At 37.7% G+C, this 23,066-nt stretch overlaps 1 protein-coding gene across 18 annotated transcripts in view; it reads left to right on the forward strand.

The window, feature by feature from the left end:
* mpdz (multiple PDZ domain crumbs cell polarity complex component) overlaps positions 1 to 19,412 on the forward strand; it is a 105,228-nt gene extending 85,816 nt beyond the window's left edge. For 10 of the 18 annotated variants that reach the window (XM_079867843.1, XM_079867846.1, XM_079867832.1 and 7 more), the window contains 19 exons: positions 1,152 to 1,323; positions 2,123 to 2,319; positions 3,220 to 3,311; positions 3,391 to 3,463; positions 5,423 to 5,476; positions 5,590 to 5,682; positions 6,212 to 6,305; positions 6,400 to 6,545; positions 8,210 to 8,293; positions 8,404 to 8,597; positions 11,641 to 11,788; positions 12,696 to 12,782; positions 13,421 to 13,490; positions 13,569 to 13,606; positions 15,652 to 15,774; positions 15,919 to 16,023; positions 16,646 to 16,734; positions 17,834 to 17,957; positions 18,034 to 19,412. In XM_079867843.1, the coding sequence (XP_079723969.1) occupies positions 1,152 to 1,323; positions 2,123 to 2,319; positions 3,220 to 3,311; positions 3,391 to 3,463; positions 5,423 to 5,476; positions 5,590 to 5,682; positions 6,212 to 6,305; positions 6,400 to 6,545; positions 8,210 to 8,293; positions 8,404 to 8,597; positions 11,641 to 11,788; positions 12,696 to 12,782; positions 13,421 to 13,490; positions 13,569 to 13,606; positions 15,652 to 15,774; positions 15,919 to 16,023; positions 16,646 to 16,734; positions 17,834 to 17,957; positions 18,034 to 18,180 (2,130 nt within the window). In that variant the 3' untranslated portion in view covers positions 18,181 to 19,412. Of the gene's footprint in view, positions 1 to 1,151; positions 1,324 to 2,122; positions 2,320 to 3,219; positions 3,312 to 3,390; positions 3,464 to 5,422; positions 5,477 to 5,589; positions 5,683 to 6,211; positions 6,306 to 6,399; positions 6,546 to 8,209; positions 8,294 to 8,403; positions 8,598 to 11,640; positions 11,789 to 12,695; positions 12,783 to 13,420; positions 13,607 to 15,651; positions 15,775 to 15,918; positions 16,024 to 16,645; positions 16,735 to 17,833; positions 17,958 to 18,033 lie in introns of all 18 variants that reach the window. The other 8 variants (XM_079867831.1, XM_079867842.1, XM_079867844.1 and 5 more) reach the window with 1 other exon arrangement.
* Positions 19,413 to 23,066: the final 3,654 nt, after the last annotated feature.

Genomic DNA, 23,066 nt, shown 5'->3' on the forward strand with positions numbered 1-23,066 from the left:
TCTAAGTGCCATCTGCAATTTTCTTCTAGAATGATCATTTTTATCAAGCTCGTATGTTTAAGTTCAGTAATTTCACTTAAATGATAATTAATAGGTAATTTTCATTGACATTTAAGTGAAATTGCTGAACTTGAATATACAAGCTTGATAAAAATGATCACTCTTGAAGAAAATTTCATAATAAATGCGTATACATATAAAATAAAAATTGTCCTTATTGTATGATGACTACTAAATATATAAATATGCAGATATTAGCACAATTTAAAAAAGGCTGAATTAAAATCAATTTAAAAGGAATAGGTTTTTTTTACACAAAAAAAGATTTGTCATTTACTTACCGTTTACCTATAAATCTTCATGATTTTCATTATTCTGTGGCATAGAAAAGGAGATGTTTAGCAGATGCTGTTCTTTTTCCATACAGTGAAATCACAAGAGTTGTCCAACTCAAAAAAGGACTAAAAAGCATCATGTCACAGTTATGTTTAGTTTAGTTTATTAACATGCCTAAGACTTTTGCACAGTACTGTATATATATCCCTGTTATGCTCATTCTCGTTACGTTTATACGTTTGAGTTGTTATCATTCTTGAATCTATTTGCAAAGTCAGTTCCTGTTTATTCATCTTCGTCATGTGTGTTACTACAAAGCCTTTACATTTGTGACACATCATAAGAAGAGTTTTGTATGAGGAACAGACTGAATTTTAAGGAGTAGCATGAACATTCTGCTCAACATCTCCTTTTTGTTTGTTTGACAGAATAAAGTCATACAAATTTGGAACAACATTTGAGACGTACTGTATGTAACAAATGTAATATTGTTTATAGTGTGATAAGTAACCCATTTTTTTTTTTTTTTTTTTACTTTTCATTCATTAAACATTAATTTACCAGACCTATCAAATGATTAACAAAGCTTTTAAAGAACAGCAGCATGTCTTGGTTTGTTGGTTCTTCATGCTGAGAAATGAAGAACATGTTAATGTGTTGAATGTGATTTGATTACATTAAGCTTCATATTTCATGGGTTTAATGAAGGATGCCGTGTTCGTGTTGACGGATGATATGCTAATTGGATATAAAGTATATTAGTTTTTAATGCGTTTTATTTTTGAGTAAAAACCACTATTAAATCTGTGCGGCAGCTGAATCGAGAGGAGGGGAAAATCATCCTGGCGACACCCTTCCTGTCACTGCCGGTCGTTCCACATGTTGGAGAAACAGATTCGGACACTCTGACTGAGATTCCCGACAGACTCGTTCTTCATGACAACGGTCCTGATGACGAAGAGGAGGATGAGTACGGATACAGCTGGAGTGAGTCTCACAATACAACTTGTGTCATGTATTTACATATATTTGTAATTTCACACTGGCAATGATGAAGTTGCAATTTAGTACATTTAGAATACATTAACATTAATTTCATCTGTGCAGTTTTGTTAATGTACTTTTGTGAATATGTGAATACACTACAAATGCACGTTCAATGCTATTACAGTTATTTTTTTAATTGCTTTCACGCTTAAAGTGGTACTTGAGAAACCATTCACTCAAATACCAAATCTTCAGACAAAGTGTGCAAAACAATTTCATAAATTGTGCAACAATTGTGCATACATACAGCATTTGTGCACATACATGTATGTGTGAGTGCTATTACATTTTACACATCCGTCTGTAGTTTGACATGTTTATGGCTAACCATTTTATGCTTGTGTGTAGAGTTACTATACAAAAACACAATTTTTAGAAGAGTTTTTGCATTGTTGTGCTTTTGCAAGATATGTGTGATGTTTTGCATCTTGTGTGCATGGTTTGTGTGTAGAGTTTCGAGAAATGGAGTCATAGTTTTAGAAATTGTGTAGGCAATTTTTAAAAACTGTTACTTATTTTTCACAAGGGGTTCACTTTATTGAACTGTAAACCTTTTATGGGGTGGCAATAAGACAGAAAAGATCTGCAGCAATAATGTAGTGACACTAGAGATTACAGGTTTAATTTACAAGTAAAGCATTTAACTGCAGGCCTCAGCACCACTTCAGAAATGCTCTTTGATTCAGTTTCTCTCACATACAGTATTAATTTATGTTTGTGTGTGTGTGTGTGTGAGAAGAGAAGGTAACGGAGCGGTACGGCCGTTTACCGGGTCAACTCCACATGATAGAGTTGGAGAAGGGCCGCACAGGTTTGGGTTTGAGCCTGGCAGGGAACCGGGACCGTTCACGCATGAGTGTGTTTGTGGTGGGCATTGACCCCAATGGGGCCGCCGGGCGAGACGGACACATCGTGGTGGGCGATGAACTGTTGGAGGTGAGTGTGTGTAACGCATCAGTTTGACCCATTGTGAAAAGAACTGCACTTTAGCATACTTTTAAAAAAGTGCACTTATTACATAAAGATATACTTTAAAATAATATGCTTATGTGTGAACTGAATGTTATCGTATCGGACACTTAATTGCATTATAATATGTATTATAGTCCAATTTTATATTACATACAATTAGCTAAACTTTAGAGTGCTTTTTTGACCAACTTAAGTAAGACTTAATTAAATTATGCTTTAATGTAATTTCGGCTACTCTTTATTTTAAGGTGACGTTGTTACATTTTACTTACTCACTTTACTTACATTTTACTTACTTTAGTAATATTAATTAACTACATGTACTTACTATAGGGTTTGGTTATGGTCATATTTTACTGTTATTACTATAGTAAGTACATTTTGTAACTTGTAACTACGACACCTTACAATAAAGTGTTACCGTAAATTCTGTTGAAACTTGTAGGTCATCGGCTTAAACATATTTGTAATTACACATTTGTAATGATAAAACTGTAATTTACTACATTTAAAATATTTATTTTAAATGTAATATTGAGTGACACTACAGTTAAAATTATAATCAAGTACTTTACATGTGCTTTAGTATGTTAGTCAACACATCAAAATATGTGTACTTCTTTAAAGCACAAGAAAATATTATAAAACATAATGATTTAAAATGTACTTTTAAACTTTTAATTTGACATTAATACAGTGTACTTTTTAAAAGTGTACTTAAGTGTGTTAAGAGACATAGTTTCTAAAGTGTTCTCTCTTTAAGTACAATTAAATGTCCTTTTATTTTTATTAATATTATATTATCTGCAATTCCAGTGTTTTAAGTAAAACTACAAGTGCTGATTCATCTTGTCGCCTTTGCAGATAAATGGTCAGGTTCTGTACGGCCGCAGTCATCAAAACGCCTCTGCCATTATTAAAAGCGCTCCCTCAAAAGTCAAGATCATCTTCATCCGGTATGTCAAAGGTTTTATTGTGTAGATATGAAGGAATTTTGAAGCCTGTTTCCTGCTGACACCATGTGGTGTGTTTCAGAAACGGAGATGCTTTGAGTCAGATGGCTGTCGGACCAATGAAGGAGATAGACTCACCAGACACACACACAGAGGTAAACTCACACTCACCTGTGTCTAGCTATCTTCATGTGCTTATACCATATAACATATGACATATGATTATTATTACTACATACTAACACAAACCCTAACTCTAAAAGACTAAAAAAAAAGAAGAAGCTTATGTAAGATTATGTAAGAACTTCTGGGGACAATTATATTGTAGTTATCCCCAAACTATAGCGAAGGGAACCCACAAACGCATTTAAAAAAAAATAAGTGAAAAAGAAGTGTGCTTAATTGTATGAATTGTATTGAATGTGCGCTTATAGTGTACTTCAAATCTTAAATGTTTAAAATGTAAAAGATTAATTTTTTTAAGTGAATTTTAAATGTTTTAATTTTTGGTCAGCCTTTTAACAAGTGCACTGATTGGTATGTGTTGAATAGCATACTAAAGCACATTTAAAGTACTGTACTGTGTTATTTGGTATTGCAAGGAACGTTAATATATTTTAAATGTACTAAACTGCAACTTCATCATTACAAAGGATTAATTACAAATATATTTAAATACATGACATACAAGTTTCAATTGAAATTATTTTATTTTACCATAAATGCTTGTCAGTACATTCAGCAGTACACTTTAACCATATTTCAAAAACAATATAAAGATGGACTTAAGTTTATTTTAAGTGGGTCAAAAGCTCTCAAAATTTCAGGTAATTGCATTTAAAATTTAAACTATAATACATTTTCATTTAATTGCAATTAATATGCAGTTAACTGTCAGAAAACATTACATTCAGTTCTCACTATATTATTTCCCGTAATAATACTCTTTTTAAAAGTATGCTTAAGTGTACTTCGTTTTCACAAGGGAGGCAAACAGGCATACATTAAACATCACCAAAGTATGTAAAAAAGAATTTTCGTTTATTAGTTTAAACACTTTGTTTCTTTTTTATTTATTCATTCATACATTCCTAAGATATAGCTATCCGTTAGCATTCCTGTTCATCTCAATAAATCAATTTCCTGCTATTAAAGGAACACGCCGACTTTTTGGGACTTTAGCTTATTCACCGTATCCCCCAGAGTTCATACATACCCTTTTCATTTCTGTGCGTGCCGTAACTCTGTCTGACACACCCACCGATAGCCTAGCTTAGCACAAATACTGGAGGTAAACGGCTCCAGCTAGCATACTGCTCCCAATAAGTGACAAAATAACGCCAACATTTTCCTATTTACATGTTGTGATTTGTATAGTCAGAGCGTGTACAAATAACAAGGTCACATGAGACACAGCCATCTTCTAACCGTATACATACTGGGAACTATATTCTCAGAAGGTAAGGCACTGCTACTTGGGCGGAGTGATTTGCTCGCAGCACCAGAGAAGCCCCGTGGTGAGGAGCAGAGAGTTCGCTCAGAGTTGGAGTAAATCACTCCACAGAAGTAGCAGTGCTTCGCCTTCTGAGAATATAGTTCCCAGTATGTATATGGTTAGAAGATGGTTGTGTCTCATGTGACCTTGTTATTTGTACACGCTCTGACTATACAAATAGCACACACGGAGATGAAAAGGGTATCTAACTCTGGGGGATATGGTGAATAAGCTTAAGTCCCAAAAAGTCAGCGTGTTCCTTTAAGAGCCCTCTAAAAACATATACTAATACTATACTATTATGAAATATTTGCTATTTAAATGTTTCTCGCAAAAACATAACATGTATTTTATCAGAATATATAAATAATTTTTCAAATGGTCTTCAATGGAGAAAGATTTTCACTGAAGCCTTTTGGCCGCATGATGTTGTAGTTACACAATCTTCCAGTAGGGACTAACATCTGAATCTAAACAGCCATGCCCTCAACATTTGGTTTGTTTGTTTGTTTGTTTGGTCATTCATTCATTCACACTGTATTTTTATCCATTCACGTTTATCCATTCATTTCTTCAGTCATCATCATGTTTAATGTGTTATTTTTTATTTCCGCCCCAGTCGGAGACACCCGGCTCAACACTAGACATGATCCAACACATAACTCTTCCTGTGGTAAGACAGTTCTTCACTTCTCTTTTGACTCTGTGTTTGTGCAGTTTCTCTCTCTGTCCTGGAGATGTTAAGTGTGTAATTTCTTTGTCTCTTTATCGATCTCATGGATGAAGGAGGATGGAGGGGTGGGTATTGTCCTGAAGGAGGATGACAGCAGGAACGGATGCATCATTCACAGTGTAGATGAGAATGGAGCATCTGGAAGGGTATGAATTACTATTGTCTAGGTGCAAAATTAAAGACAACAGAAATGATGTCCACAACCCATTTCACTTTTGTAATGCGCCACATTTCTGATATTCAACCAAAGAACAATATAGGGTTTGAAATGTTGGGAAAAGTGGTGCCTGTTTGACATGTTGGTGGGACAAGAATGAAATATTGACTTTTGTGATGTTAGCTGAAAATGAAAGTCGTGTCAGAGGTGGAGCATTTTATGACATTTGAATGATTACAAAAATTTACTTTTTGCAAGTAACATGCACATGATTAATTGTGAACAAACAATAAAAATAGTAAAGTGTATTAGGAAACTAAATTGGGTCAATTTTGATTTCATGTTGGCTCTAATGCATATATATATGTATTGACTGTGTATTGTAAGAAGCGCTATAAAAATATTTTGACTTGACTTTTTATGTGCATCTTTGCTAGTTTCTGTACTGTTTGGCTGTCTCTCAAAACCTAGTTAGCTGCCTACCGAGAGTGTGTCAAACCTGTGTGTGTGTGTTTCAGGATGGCATGATTGCTGTGGGACACAGGCTGCTTGCAGTAGATGATGAGATGGTGCATGTTTCTGTGACATCTTCAGAGACAGAGCCAATCAGGAGTAAGAGGGAGGGGCCTGGGAGTTATTAAAGGAAAACTTGTTCATGAATAAATCTGAACCTGATCTTTGTCATCATGATGATTGCGTGTTGCAGATTCGAGCAGATGTTCCACACCGGGGACCTTGGCGTCTGATCCAGCTACGTGTCCCATCATCCCCGGCTGTGAGACCACTATAGAGATCTCCAAGGGGAGAACAGGACTGGGGCTCAGCATCGTGGGCGGCTGTGACACTTTACTGGTGAATAACCTCACTAACGTTTAAAGTATGTTTTTGTGAGAATTTTTTTCCCAGTGGACTGACATAAACTTGTGCACTATTACACTGGAGATTACCAAAATGTATACAAACTTGTACAGTCAAAATTTAAAGGGGTCATGAACTGCATTTTTGTTATTATTTTATGTTTCTTGAGATGCACTTATGATGTATGAATTTTACATTAAAAAAATGGTCATAATTTAGAAATAAAAGGCCATTTTCTACCCTGATTTTAGTATTTTTGTCTGCTCTGGGACTTCAATGTAAATGCCCACTTTTTTTGATTGGCTAACATCTTTGAATATGAAATAAGTATTACATAGGTAGAACTCTCTTTTAAACTTTTACTATGTTTTTACTATTACAGCTGTTGAGATTAACTAATCGTGAAAAGTGTTGATTATAGCATTATATTTAGATCTTCTCCCATTGCATGAAAGGTTACAGCAATGAGCTTTAGCTTATAACAGGCATGAATGCAGTGATCTCGTCACTCTGGTTTTTGCACTCTCACAAATGCTTTCATCGTAACAGTGCAAACACCTTGTAAATAAGAGATTCATTGTGCAGTGTAGACAGCGTTATTGATTATAACAAGACTCCAGAACTCAGTCACTGCTAAACTCATGCTGTGTGATTGACAGCTCCAGCGATTATTAAGGGAAAGTTATTTGATCGCTTTCTGTATACAGTATAATTTTATCACGATTTAAATAACAGATTATTTTAATGCTACTAAGAGAAACAATATGAAGTTGACCGTTTAGTCAATGGCTTGATTTACTGACGCATAAACAGCAATAAATGATTTTGAGGCAAAGAACGTCTGACTGTACATGAATCATTATCAGAAATCATGGACCACAGATTAGGCATTAAAATTAACAGTTACTTACATGTTGTGGCATTACTGTCGAATCCATATCTTACAGTAAAAGTCTGTTTACAAAGCCTGCGCCGAAATTGCTACTGATTTACCAAAGTATCCACAGTGAAATTTACAGAGCAAATAATGTTCAACTGAGAAATTTACATAGCTGAAAATAAATAATCGCTTTCCTTTCATCTCACTAATGCACCAGAGGGTGGGGCCAAACATGTGATGATGTAGAAGTAGGCATTGATTTTCTTTTGTAGAGGTGGTCTCTCTTATCACTATTACATGATAATGTGACAGAATCTGACCTTGGTTTCAATAAAATCTCTTTTTGGACTAACAATGAAGTTTTAAGTTTTTAAAACTTACAGGATGTTTTATAATACAATGACCTATTACATTTCAAAAGATCAAGGAAAATTGTATTTCTCAATTCATGACCCCTTTAAATTTTATTCATAACTAATACAAATCAGCTTTCACCATGAATCTTTAAATTCAAATGGTCTCCAAATCATTGTTGGTAAGTTAATACCAGGTGTAAACGGCCATAGTCGTGTAAGTGTTCTCTCTTTAAGGACATTTAAGTGGCCTTTTATTTTATTCATATATTATATGTTTTTGTAGTTTAAAAAAAATATATATACTTTAAAGGTTAGAAGTACACTACAATTGCACATTCAATACAATCAAACACTTCTTTTCACAAGGGTTTAGGAACTCATTTATAAGAACATATATAAAGCCTGAATTTGTCTGTGTTCAGGGAACTATAATAATTCATGAGGTGTACGAGGAGGGAGCCGCCTCTAAAGATGGCCGACTGTGGGCAGGAGATCAGATTCTGGAGGTAAAATCATGACCATCAGACACTCTTCTGACTAGACTAGGCTTGATTTCATGTCAACTTCATTTCAGCCATTCTCTTCCTCTCTCTTGTAACCCACTCTCTTTCAACAGGTGAATGGTATAGACCTGCGTGTGGCGACGCACGATGAGGCGATCAATGTTTTGCGCCAGACTCCGCAACACGTTCGTCTGTCAGTCTTCAGAGACGAGGGTCAGTATAAGGAAGAAGAACTGTGGGATGCACTGACCATTGAGCTTCAGAAGAAACCAGGCCGTGGTCTTGGACTCAGCATCATCGGGAGAAGGTACTAGAACACTAGTTGAAGGTATAAACCAGTAAAGTGTGATTTAAAGGGGTCATGAACTGCATTGTTTTATTGTTTCATGATGTTTCCTGGGGTGCACTTATAATGTTAGTATGATTTTTACTAGAAATAAAAGGCAAAGGACCATAGGCAGGCTTAGGGGAACTCATGTTATTGTTAAAAAAACCTTATAAAGTGAAATTTTCATGTCATTGTCACAGTGTCTGTTTGTGTATCACTGGTGTCCACTAGAGGTCCTCGTCTCCACGGTGTCATCCTGTTCATGAACTGCATTCCCCACAATCCTTGTCTGTACCAATCACTGTTCATTGCACTCAGCTGTTCCCCGTCATCATTGTACCCAGCTGTTCCCTGTTATTCATTGTTAGTTCTTGTTATATATACCCTGCCAGTCTAGTGTTTGTCACGGATTCCTTGTCTTATATCACGCCACTTCTGTTCCCTGTATTTCCTGTTTGTGTTCTTCTTGTTGTTGGATTGATTATTTGGATTTTGACCCCTGCCTGGACTGGATACGATTTTGGATTACCCTAATAAATATCTACTGCATTTGGATCTTCCCTTTTCCTGTTCCTTTGTGTGTGGATCGTGACAGAAGGAATCCGTCAACTTCAAGATCCAGCAGTATGGATGTTCGCGGGTTTTCCTCAACCACGAGATCAGACAGGAGGCAGCAGAGGGGGAGTTCAAGAGTTGAAGAAGTTCCCCCTCGAATGAACATCTTTCAGTGTCTGGCGTTATGGGCACGCCAGACGGAGGAGGCCATGGCGGTCAAGTCCCCTGAGCAGCCTTCCACCTGGAACAGAGAGACTTTTAGGGGAACCCGTCTTGTCAAGTTTAGGGGAACTCGTGGAGGACGTAGGGGAGGAGATACTAGAGGTGAGCACCGACAGCATTCTCCAGTTCGGTCATTCTCTGACCATGGGCCGGTGAGGTTCAGCCCCGAGCGTCCTTCACCGTCGGTTCCGGTGGTTCCTGCTCCGGTGGTCCCTGCTCCGGTGGTCCCGAGTCCGGTGGTCCCGAGTCCAGTGGTCCCAGTTCCGGTGGTTCCTGCTCCGGTGGTCCCGAGTCCGGTGGTCCCAGTTCCTGTGGTTCCTGCTCCGGTGGCCCCGAGTCCGGTGGTCCCTGTTCCGGTGGTCCCTGTTCCGGTGGCCCCGAGTCCGGTGGTCCCAGTTCCGGTGGTCCCAGTTCTGGTGGTCCCAGTTCTGGTGGTCCCGAGTCCGGTGGTCCGGAGACTGAGGAGGAGAAACCCCTCAACGACTTGTCCGGTGGCTCCTAACCCAGAGGTCATCCCGGAGGCCGTTCCCAAGCAGCCTGCTGTCATTCCGGAGATCGTCCCCCAACACAGCCCGGTGTTGTCCCGGAGGCCATCCCCGAACAGCCCACTGTCGTCCAGGAGGTTGACCCGGGGCTGCCCACCATCAGTCCTGCCACAGCCAAGAGGGCTGTTTTCCTTTTCTATGCACTGGCTGTACTGCATGCATGGAGGAGACACACGTCTGCCGATCCCGAGTCTGTTCACGTCACGTCTGCCGATCCAGTGTCTCCGGACAAGATGGCCGCCGCCGAGCTTGTGTCTCCGGACAAGATGGCCGCCGCCGAGCCTGTGTCTCTGGACAAGATGGCCGCCGCCGAGCCTGTGTCTCCGGACAAGATGGCCGCCACCGAGCCTGTGTCTCCAGGACAAGATGGCCGCCACCGAGCCAGGGTCTGTTCCTGAGCCGGTGTCTGTTCCTGAGCCGGTGTCTGTTCCTGAGCCATTGTCTGTTCCTGAGCCGGTGTCTGTTCCTGAGCCTGTGTCTGTGCCTGAGCCGGTGCCTGTTCCTGTGCTTGAGCCTGAGCCGGTGTCTGTTCCTGTGCCTGAGCCGGTGTCTGTTCCTGTGCCTGAGCCGGTATCTGTTCCTGTGCCTGAGCCGGTGTCGGGGTCTGTGTCGGTTCCTGAGCTGGTGCCTGTTCCTGAGCGGGTGCCTGTTCCTGTTCCGTGCCATGTGCCATGGCCGCCCGAGGGGTTGTCTCCACCATGGCCGCCCGAGGGGTCGTCTCCACCATGGCCGCCCGAAGTGTTGCCTCCACCCTGGCCGCCCGATGGACTGTCTGCTCCGCCCTGGCCGCCTGAGTGGAAGTCTCCGCCGTGGCCGCCCGAGGGGTCGTCTCCACCATGGCCACCTGAAGGGTCGTCTCCGCCCTGGCCGCCCGATGGACTGTCTGCTCTGCCCTGGCCGCCTGAAGGGTCGTCTCCGCCATGGCCGTCCGACGAGTCGTCTGTTTTGCCCTGGCCGTTGGCTAAGCCGTCAACCCTTGTCCTTGTTCCCCTTCATGGACCTGGCCCTCCATCCCTCCCCCTGATCCTCCACCATTCCACCTCCCGCCTGGACTCTTGTGTTGTCTGTTGTCACGTCTTGGAGTGTCTGGTAGCCGCTCTGTTGAGGGGGGGTTATGTCACAGTGTCTGTTTGTGTATCACTGGTGTCCACTAGAGGTCCTCGTCTCCACGGTGTCATCCTGTTCATGAACTGCATTCCCCACGATCCTTGTCTGTACCAATCACTGTTCATTGCACTCAGCTGTTCCCCGTCATCATTGTACCCAGCTGTTCCCTGTTATTCATTGTTAGTTCTTGTTATATATACCCTGCCAGTCTAGTGTTTGTCACGGATTCCTTGTCTTATATCACGCCACTTCTGTTCCCTGTATTTCCTGTTTGTGTTCTTGTTGTTGGATTGATTATTTGGATTTTGACCCCTGCCTGGACTGGATACGATTTTGGATTACCCTAATAAATATCTACTGCATTTGGATCTTCCCTTTTCCCGTTCCTTTGTGTGTGGATCGTGACAGTCATGGGACCTTTAACTGGACTTTTATGTATTTCTTAATTATTATTATATTATCTGCAAGTAAAATTATGCTTTTAAGATTTGAAGTACACTACAAGTACATTCACTACAATTAAGCGCACTTCTTTTTTACAAGGGTCCATAAATGAATATTCAGCTCTGTATTCCCGACTGTCTCTGTCTCAGGAACGACACAGGAGTCTTCGTGTCAGACATCGTGAAGGGTGGAGTCGTGGAGACTGACGGACGTCTCATGCAGGGAGATCAGATCCTTGCGGTTAATGGGGAGGACGTTCGTTCAGCCACACAAGAGTATGTGGCCTCGCTGCTGAAGGTGAATGTCAAGGTCATTCTGTTAAATGGGTGTCTGTGCCTTTTCCTTTTTGGCAAATTTATTGAAAGATATAAAACTTTCAGTCATATCTGGCATACCACTGGGTGATTTAATGGGCTGTTAAAGGTTTAATCTTTGTTTTTGTACATACATTTTTATAGTTTTTTGTGTAAACATTATGAACATGATATTTCCAATTAGATTTTATTTCTATATTTTGTTTTCACTTTAATTTTAGTTAAAGTTTTAGTAATGTTTTGTGTATTTGTCATTTTTATTGTTTGTTTTTTAAGTGTCTATATAGTTTTTTATTCATTTTTATTTATACGTTTTAATTGTACTTATTTCAGTGCTTTAAATGAAAAGGAGAAATGTTGCCTTGGCAACTAGCTTTAAAAAATAAGTTGAAGCTTTTTTTATGTTATTTCAGTTCATTTTGATTGAAGTATCGAAATGCTTTTTATGGTTTTAGTTTTAGTTAATAACTGCGGTGAAAAGCAGAGGGAGTAATGTGTGATGAGAATATTTAGCAAAGCATTGTGATGTCAATAAAATGCAGTCACCATTTACATTTAACTAAGTTGCCATATATTCAAAATAATTATCTTATAAGCTGTGAATCAATGACAAGATAGACTCCTGAAAATGTTTAACAATGTCTCCAAAACATTTAATAGCATCTGAAATAGTGAAATCTAACACTCATTAACTAAAAAACTACATACTAACATGTTTTATATGTCTATTTTACAAACATATGTTAAACTGAATGTACCTCCCCCAGTGATGTCACTTCCTCATGTCGTTTAAAGAGGCAGTTGTGATTGTTCTGGTGTGAATGTGAAAACCAATATACATTTTACCACACACAAATATTAATCAAATAAACTGGTTTGATTTCCCTCAGAATTGTGCTGGTCCAATCAGATTGGATGTGGGTCGTTTTAAGGCGGGGCCTTTCCACTCGGAGCGCCGCCTGTCTCGGAGCAGTCAGGTCAGACACAAATCCACACTCTGCTAAACTGAAGATCTTAGCCCTTCGCACAATTATTAAACACTCACACTTGTGTTTTTGTTGTGCTGGTGCACACCCTGATATCCAACTTGCACCTATGAAGCCATGATCCCAAAATACATTCTCACATGATTTATTTATTATTATGAAATTAGTTATGAAACTAATATAATTTCAGCAGTAAAGCAGCTCTACAGAAGACAAATAGTGTAACTTCAGCTCAATTCAGTTAAATGTTGAAGTTTTACTTAATAACAACAACACTGGTGTGCACCTGACGGGTGTGTGCAGGTTGTGCTGCGTTCAAGCCATGTCGTAATTACCGTAAATAAAGCTCCGTACAACACTTTCGAATTGTTCTCGCGGTACTTTGATGTCATACACCGATCGATCTGCACAGCGCTGCTTCAAGTCGAACACACCTTAAGTCTGCAGTGGTCAGGTGGTACAGCGGCCACGTGGTACAAGTCGTAGCTCATGAGTTTACACGTTGTTATTACAAGTTCTACAAGCATATTACAGTTCAGAACCATTATGGTAATTACGACATGGCGTGACAAACACAAAAGGTGACGAGCTAGTCATGTCTCTGAAAAGTCTCTGTGTTTTCTGTGCAGATAAGCGAGACAGGCAGCGGTAAAGTCACTCCTGCAGCTGTACAGGGTGATGCAGAGAAAACACATGAATGTAAGAAAAGTTCATCTGCTAAACTACAAATATTCAGCTTCATTCTTGATTTCCAACCGTTCCTTTCTTGCTTTGCAGTGCTGGACAAAGACGTCAGGACGGTTGAATTCACAAAGGTCAGTTACAGTGATTCAGGCCTATTCACACAGAGAGCCAAATATTTGCCAATAATCCACCAAGATTTCAAACTGTTTATATTGACCGGTGTTGACCAGGGATGAAATCTGTACATTTTTCATTTGACGTTTTACAAAAAACTCGCTGACCAATAAATTAAGATCTTTTGGGTCATGCGCCAGAAAGCGATATTCCAAAAAGGCAGCATCCATTTATGATTTTAATAAATATACAGTGAATATGTTATTATTGCATACTGCATATTTTGCACTTAGCCTCTGCCAAACATTAAAGTTTAAGATAAATATAACATTTTGTAGCAATAGGCCTTTAGGTCAGTGTTATTTTAGTAGCTTTGACATACAATTATAGTTATTATAATTTTATTTTAGTTCTTCAATGTAAAATGATAATGAGAAATGTTGTATTGGTAACTAGCTGAAATAAAATAATTATGTTCTTTAATGTTTAATTTTATTTCAATTAATGGTTTTAGGGTACATTTACATGACAACGATGTACTAAAAATCGAAGAGTTTTTCCTTTGCTTCACACGGAGCTGCAAAAATAACTAAAAATGCTGTATTATGATGCCAGGCCAGTAGTTGGCGATATCACTTTGTAAAGAAACCCTATGCGCCTATAGACTGAACGCATAATACACATGACGCCACCGTTTAAAAAAATGTTGTTTTTTTTGTAATTTCCAGGAAAATGATAATGGTATCGTTTTTCAAAAACTTGCACTTTGAAACCTGTCTTCAAAAGCTTGCATTTTCAGGCCCCCAAAACGGCATTGTAATGTAAATTAATGGCCAAAAACAAGTTTTCCGTTATTAGCTGAAAACAGTGTAGTGTAAACCCCTCAGTTTTAAAGTTGCAATTATTGTGACGTATATCCGAGTGAAAAGGCTTCTGCAACAAGAACAAATGTAGGGCAGGGCTTGATTTTGTCGGTGGGGAATTGATTAGGTGGTTGGAAGGTTGTGGTTTGCTATTGGTGACAGGTTGTCCCGCCCTTGTGCTAGTAAACATGTCATCAGAGAAGAGATGTCACTGCAAGAATGAGGGTAATTTATTTTTATTAAAGTGCCCCTTCTATGCTTTTTTAACATTACCTTTCATGCAGTGTGTAATATAGCTGTCTGTGAATGTAAAATGTCTGCAAAGTTTTAAAGATCAGAGTGCACAGCAAATACATGTATCGTCTCCTAAAAGAAGGATTGATTCTGAACTGCAGAAACCATTTGTCAGTAATTCCAGTCTTCTTGCACGAGCCTACGTAGGTTTGTAATACATTTGCATAATGTTCACCTATGGTCTTCACTGGCTGCCCGTGAACAACATCTACTCTGACCCACCCTCCAACACTTTAGTTGTAGCTGAGACTGGAAGAGTGTGGTTTGTGTTGTCAACATGTCAAGAAGACATGAAAAATCCACTTTGTACGCACTTTTAAAGGACGAGGTTGAAAATGGCCGCCATAATTACTGTTCGGATCACTGTGTATCAAGTTCTAAAGAAGCCTCCTGAGCTGAAATTCAGATACGGTAATGGGCATTTCATTTCCAACGTGTGCTGTAAGCAGTCAATCACATTCACAACAGACAGGGCCATCTGACCAATCAGAGCAGAGTATTTTCTCGGAATGGAGGGGTTTAGAGAGACCAGATCCTTGATAGAACGAGTAAGACACTGAGAAAAGAGGTGATGCTGCAATGTATATTATGAGAAAAGTAGTGATTTGTGACTTCGGCTGCATGCTAACCTGTTGTAGGAAACCTCCAAAGCTAAATTAGGAGCCATCAAAACAGCATACATGGGGCACTTTAAAGATTACGAGGGCACATGAATTTAAAAAAATAATAATGATGTGCATAGATAATTTATAATAAATACTGCTGTATTCCATAACATCAGGAATTATCCATTTTGATTTCATGGTGACTTTAAATAACCCTACTTTAGGGTGTGTGCTTTTGAACTTTTGAGGGTTTAGTTTGCTTTCTCTGTGTGATGGTGTGTGTGTGTGTGTGTGTCCCAGGGCCCGTCAGACTCTCTGGGTATCAGTATAGCTGGAGGAGTGGGCAGTCCTCTGGGGGACGTGCCCATATTCATCGCCATGATGAACCCCAGTGGCCTCGCAGCACAGACACAGAAACTCTTGGTACGTGTGAATTGAAGATGTTAGAAGATTATTAGAAAATTTTTATTTTTTATTTTTGTCCACCAATAAAAGGTCTGATGCACTGAAGCAAGTGTGTGTATTTGTGAACCCCAGTCTCTCATGTTTATTAACTTTGTGTGTTAGATTGGAGACAGGATTGTGTCTATCTGTGGAAACTTAACAGAGGGAATGACTCACAATAAAGCCGTTTCACTGCTGAAGAACACGACAGGCATCATACAACTACAGGTACACAACGACACATCACACACCAGTAGTGCTCGACCCATAATATCCCTTGTGGAAAAGAAGTACACTTAAGCATACTTTATTGAAGTATGAAGTAATTATTAAACAAATATTATACTTTAAAAGAATATACTTAGGTACAATTTAGGGTCAGAAAACATTCAATTTAGTTTGCACTTAAGTGTGTTAAGAAAGTCATGAAAGTACTCACTTTAAGTAAACTTAAGTGGCCTTTTATTTCATTCATATTATATACTTATATTCTGTAAATGCAGGACTGTACTCTGCAACTAGTTTTTTTTTAAATATTCTTTTTAAGATTTAAAGTACACTTGAAGAGCATATTCTATACAATTAAGCCCACTTCTTTTTCACAAAGGATGCTATTAAATGACAGATTTCCAATGTGATGGCTTGCTTTCCTGGACAATAATCATGGAAATAAACTAACCTTTGGAAATGTTCAAAGGAGTAAAACATGTCAACTTGCCCTGGTCTTCACTTTGTTTCATGATATTTACCCAAAGAAGGAAAACATTGAAACATTAAACAGAATAAAAGTAGTCTGGTAAGTATGTGTACATTGGGAATTGCATTTTCTCACATAAGTGTGTATTTGTAGGTAGTTGCTGGTGATACAACAGTAACTGGACCTTCACCAGAGCAGACAGCAGGACTCACAGCCAGCAGCATTTTCCACGATGACCTGGGGTTCGTACACACACACACACACACACACACACACACACACACACACACACACGTTAGGTTTCAGTATCTTTGTGGGGACTCTCCATAGACATAATGATTTTTCTATCCCCTAAACCTACCCATTTACAGAAAACTTTCTGCATTTTTACATTTTCAAATAAGCATCATTTAGTGTGTTTATTAATCTTTTTCCCTCTGACAAGGGTTTTGGATATTGGCATCTTTGTGGGGACATTTTGTCCACATAATGTAGGGTTTACAAGGACACACACATGCACACAAAATCTCTTCCAGGATGTAAAAAGTAATACTCACCATGTGACAAATGCCACTAAAAATTGGCTTTGGAGAGTAAATAAATAAATGGTTCATATTAAGTTGTAAGAATGATAATCTGACCATTGATGATGACAAAATAATGATATGTGCTTCACATTTCTGTGAAAATGTGACTGCAGCTTTATGAGAGATGGATAAAGCGCTGTGAAAATGTATTATTTTTGTAAATGTTCCAGATTTTCAACCAAAATATATATAGTTATGTTAGATACAGGTTCCTGTAGTTTTGAGTGTTTCAGTTCTCCAGAAGAAATCTAGCCCAAATAAATGAAAGACACCTAAACTTCTGTGTTCATTTTAACACCAGGCTCTATCTAATGCTACTACAGCCAAATCTGACCACATGGAATTGAAAAAATATGAAAAAATTCATGGGCAAATCAACTTTTTCACAGCATTGTACAGTATATGAGCATGAATGTGACCTACGCTCTTTGACAAAAATATTTGCTTAATTACAGATTAATAAAAGTGTTATCATTAACTACAAATATTTTTGCTAATTGAATTTTTTTTTTACTTTTTTAAAGTCGGTTACATGAAAACGTAGGTTGATCTAACTTGAATCGGAAAAGTATGACTGATTACCTCTTAACTAACTGCTAGTTGGTCAAACTAGTTCTTCTTAAGACACATTCTCAACATAGTGGCTATGTTTATACAACTTGGCCCCTGATCTCTTCAAATTATGACCATAAACTTTAGTTTCAAATCTATTATCCATGTAACTTTGCTCTTATGATATCTCTGTTTGGTCCAGTCCTCCGCAGTGTAAGAGCATTAGTTTGGAGCGAGGGCCTGATGGACTGGGCTTCAGTATTGTGGGTGGATTTGGCAGCCCACATGGTGACCTTCCCATCTACGTCAAAACCGTCTTCAGCAAGGTAACTTTAGTAGATAAAGAACAGATGCCACAATACAGATGCATTGTAGAAGCATTATCTAATGTGTGTGTCTCAGGGAGCCGCGTCAGAGGACGGGCGCCTGAAGCGCGGAGATCAGATCGTCGCTGTTAACGGTCAGAGTTTGGAGGGCGTCACTCACGAAGAGGCCGTCGGTATTCTGAAGAAAACCAAAGGAACTGTCACACTCACTGTGCTGTCATAAACACACATACACAGCTCGTCTAATAAGTTTGTATTAGGTCCTTTAGTTGTTTTGAACACTGGAATACACACTTGAGTATGAATTGTGCCCACTCATAGCATTGTTTACTGCTAGTTTGTGGAGAAACCAGCAGACCCCCACAATCTTCCATACTATGCTTAGACTTTACATTGCATTTGTGCTTTAAAATGCAGAAAGTGCTCACAACTGCATGGCCAGATATTATATGGCTGGTTATAATATACTTCTTCGTTCGACAGTTCCTGCTGCTGTGATTGCTAGAAAATGCACACTTACCTCTCTCTCCTGTTGTGTTAGAAAACTGGGTACCCCCATTGGTTTCCATGCAATTTGCCAAAAATGTACACTATGAAAAACACTAAAGATGCATGTAAAAAACAACAACAACTATTGTAGCTTGTCAAAGAATAGAAAAATGTGAAATGTGAGAGAGTTAAGGGTAATTTGACCCAATTTTTTTTCATTCAAAATTAGCTGCACAGACAAAATTTAAAAAAAGAAAAGAAATTGTAATGACTACTTGTAGTGGCTATTGCACACTGATGTGTCTTACATTATTTGTACTACTTAGTGTAGTATTCATCTGCCTCATGTCATGTCTTAGGGTACGTTTACACGACAACAATGTACTAAAAACAGAAAAGTCTTTCCTTTTCGTTTTTGAATAGTTCCATGCACAGACGACAACGTTGTCAAAGCGATCCCCGTTCACACAGATCCACAAAAATGACTAAAACTGCTGTATTATGCATGCCAGGCCAGTTGTTGGCGATGTAGTTACTTTGTAAAGTAACACTACGCACCTTTAGACTGAACGCATGTGATGTTTGTTTTCAGGCCCCCAAAACGGTATTGTCATGTAATTGAACAGCCAAAACACATAAGTTTTCCGTTTTTTTTATTGAAAATGGTGTCGTGTAAACGGCCCCTGGTTCTCGAACCCTTGTGAGGGTAACGTGGGTTTCTCACTTAATTTCAACATGTAACAAAACAATTTCAACATGTTTTTAACAGTAAAACTTTTCATCGGATGATTCAGAAGACGAGTCGTTAATTTTGAGTAAACTTTGAGTCTTAAATTTGAAAAGGTTTCATGTATTTCACGTTTTGGCAAGCTAAAATAAAGGTTTTCTGTCGTTTTGTTGAGGTGTTGATTTTTGGCAAATTGTATGGAAACCAATGAAGATCAATTTGACCCAACACAAAAAGTTGTTGTACAGCATTTCCAAAACACATCTGTGTATCGAAACTTTGCATGCACATTCATCTCATTCCCTAAATCAGAAATATTCACATTTCAAGAAGAAATTAGTAGTTTAACCAGTGTTTCAAGCAGTTGAAAATAAAATAGGACACACAACAGAAGGGGTAAATGGTCTGCTTACTTTCAACATCAGTTGTGCCAGGAAAGGAAACCTCTAACAATTGTGTATATGTGCAATTAATCAATAATGAGCCTAATTTACATGGAAAGTAGGCACGTTTATACTGAATAGAATGATGACATCTATAGACTATCAGTAGCGAAGTGGTTTACTAAATCTGTCCAAGAATAAAGTCTTTCAGTGTGAGTATATAAAAAAAAAGTATGGTAAAAATGTAAGCAATGACAGCAACAAGATGACAGTCCTGAATATGTGGCAGTACTTACACACGCACACACTTACAGGAGAAAAAAAGAGAGAGAGAAATAAACACTACATAGACAAACCAGACAGCAGGTAGAAGCATTATGTGATGATATTAATGAAGATTTATTTCGGGGGGGGGGGGAACATCAGTGCATTCAGTGACATTTCTGGAGTTTTGCCTTCACCTGATGTTTTTGCTGTAGAACAAACCACTGTTATATATTATTATATTTTGGTATATTGTCATTTTGTTCTGAATCTGATACAGTATAATGGCTTTCACTACAAATACATGAATAAAAGTGACCTTCAGCACACAAATAAGTTTATTGTCTATTATTAAAATTCACTACACAAAAACAAAGCATGAAAATGGAAGCATTTTACAAAAGCAAAGTTTACTTCATTCATCAAGTATATCTGTTCTTAAGACTTCTTTCTTCATGAAGCCTTGATTCCACAAAGGTACAAATTACACAATCCCAGGATCCTCTAGTCAAAGACACAGTTTACATTCATTTGCTGGCTGTTCAAACGTTTGACTGTGGTTGTCGAGATTAAGGTAATGACATGTTGATTCTTCCTTGAACTTGCTTTGAACACTGTTAACGAATCATCCGTTCTTGGAGGAATTAAAATGTGAAATCATGTAACAAGGTTATTTAATAAAAAGTACTACTGATCAACTAACTACACCAAAATAATGACCTGCATTTTCAACAAAATAAAAAACATTTCAATCTGTACAGATTCACTGGTTCTATAAAAACACACACCTCTCACATTTACATGGCACTTAGAACATTCCAGCATTACAGACAGAAAGTTTCACATATTGTTTTCTGTCACATAGCTTCATATTCTGTGCATGAGAGTGAATTTACTACATATCAAGATCTTGTTACGTCTGTCTAAGGCAGTGTTGCTGAGTTCACATAAAAGAGGATGAGATCTGCTCTTTTAGGTCCAGGTTATTAGAGCATGAACTATATTAATTAAGAGTTTACTGGCCAGTTTCGCTCATAGAAAAGTGTACATGGATATTGCCTTACATTTTACTGGAAGTATAAAACTTAGGATGTGGTCAAACTAGGTTTTTAAACATGTTTGATGCCAAGGAACCCTAAACAATAGTAAGTTTGTAGCCCTTTACAGTAAGGTTTCATTTGTTAACATTAACTACATTAAATAACACAAACTAACAATGAACAGCACTTCTCCATTTATTTGTATTAGTTAAATGTAAATCTCAACATTCACAATCAGTTAACATTAGTTAATGCACTGTGAACTAACATACACATTTTTATTAAGTAACATTAACAAAGGTTAATAAATGCTGAAAAAATATATTGGTATTGTTAGTTCATGTTAGTTAATGCTAGTAAATGCATTAACAAACGAGACCTTATTTTAAAGTGTTGCCAATCATTTTGTAAAAACAAAATAATTGGCTTGTGAAAATAATATCTTGAGAATATTTACTTTTTCTACCCACTATTAGTTCTGTCAATAGAATAAAAAAATAATATTTTTTTCTCAGTCTTTACAAAGCAGACCGTCAAATTGGATAAATATTAGTCTTTTAGTTTTACATTTTTTCTCTGAAAAGTTCAGTGGGTCTCTAAATGCCAGATTGAAAGCTTCTGGTCTAACCAGAGAAAAGCAAACAGAATTATCTCAAATGTTGTCAGTTTTATACTCATGTTTCGCCTGCAGGACCAAAAAAAAAAAAAAACGTTTTGAAAATGTTTTCATTAAATACCTGCATTACACAGTCCAAACACGAATGCACAGTGGAGTCCATACGTTTGAGACTACTGGTGAAATAGAAAAATGCAGAAACCGTACACTATTTTAACATTTTTCTCATTATCAGACTGATTTGGGAAGTTGGAGCAAAAAAATACAAATAAAAAATAACACTGCTTGTGTGTTTGTGTGTGTGTGTGTGTGTGTGTGTGTGTGTGTGTGTGTGTGTGTGTGTGTGTGTGTGTGTGTTTTGTGTGTGTCCCTTCAAGACTAGTAATCCCTGAACGTACATCCCTTAAACCACATAAAAATAAATTAATTAAAAAAGAAATCTTTGTTGTATAATCCACTGGGCGAGATAACAGTTTCCACTAACAACCGCAGATTCAACAGATGATTCTGAGAGAAGAACGTCCAATATTCCCTTAACATTAGTAACAATAATACCAGTAACTAGGGCTGGGCAATAGCTAAATTTCAACAATATTTACTGGTCAGTGCAGTTGTGTCAGTTTGGACATGCTCCTGATCATTATCCTTTGTTTGTTGGTCCAGGTATATATATATATATATATATATATATATATATATATATATATATATATATATATATATATATATATATATATATATATATATATATACACACACACAATACATCAAGCAATATTCCCCTATGTAAAGGTGTGTTTTGCTAACATTTTTTTTTATTTATTTGAATCCGCTGAATCCGACCTTGCAATTGATTCAAATAAGACATTCTGAACTGATTCGCAGAAACCAACAAAATAATTGTTAAAATACCATGAATATTTAATACATCAACCAGCCCTAGCAATTACTGGCACAGATTAAATACTATTGTTAGCATGCTGATTTTCTTAATGGAGGCATAATAGAAAAATAATATTTTGGGCTGTCCCTTTAAACTGACTGTTCAGTTTGTTCTAGGGATGTCCCGATACCACTTTTTGCCTTCCGATACCGATGCCGCAGCTTTGGCTATTTGCCGATACCGATATCAATCCGATATTTTTATTTTATTCTTGAACTAATACCAATAATAATAAAATACATGGAAGCACTTTGCTCAATTAGCCACATAAAAACATCTCACTCAAATGGAGAACAAATACTTCTCCAGTATAGTCCACAACAACAGGTGATAATTAAAGACTGCCAGCCTTTATTCAAAAGACCTTGAGATATGTTTGGTAATTGTACCTGAATGAATTTAAAATTAATTTGCTATATTTCAGATCAATATATTTGTTTCCTTAAAATTAATTAACTTTAACTTTATTCTCATCTGAATAAATATAATTTATTTCTGTATAAAATAATACTACCATTAAAAACACATTTGATTTTCTTTAAATCAATGTAGAATGTGTAACTTAAAAATAAACAGATTAGTGCTCTGTTTGAGGACAAGAAATGAAAACCAATGCAATGATGAATGTCCAAAAGATTAGATAATTT

This window comes from Squalius cephalus (genome assembly GCF_949319135.1).
Source record: "Squalius cephalus genome assembly, chromosome: 3".
In the NCBI taxonomy this organism is placed as follows: Eukaryota; Metazoa; Chordata; class Actinopteri; order Cypriniformes; family Leuciscidae; genus Squalius; species Squalius cephalus.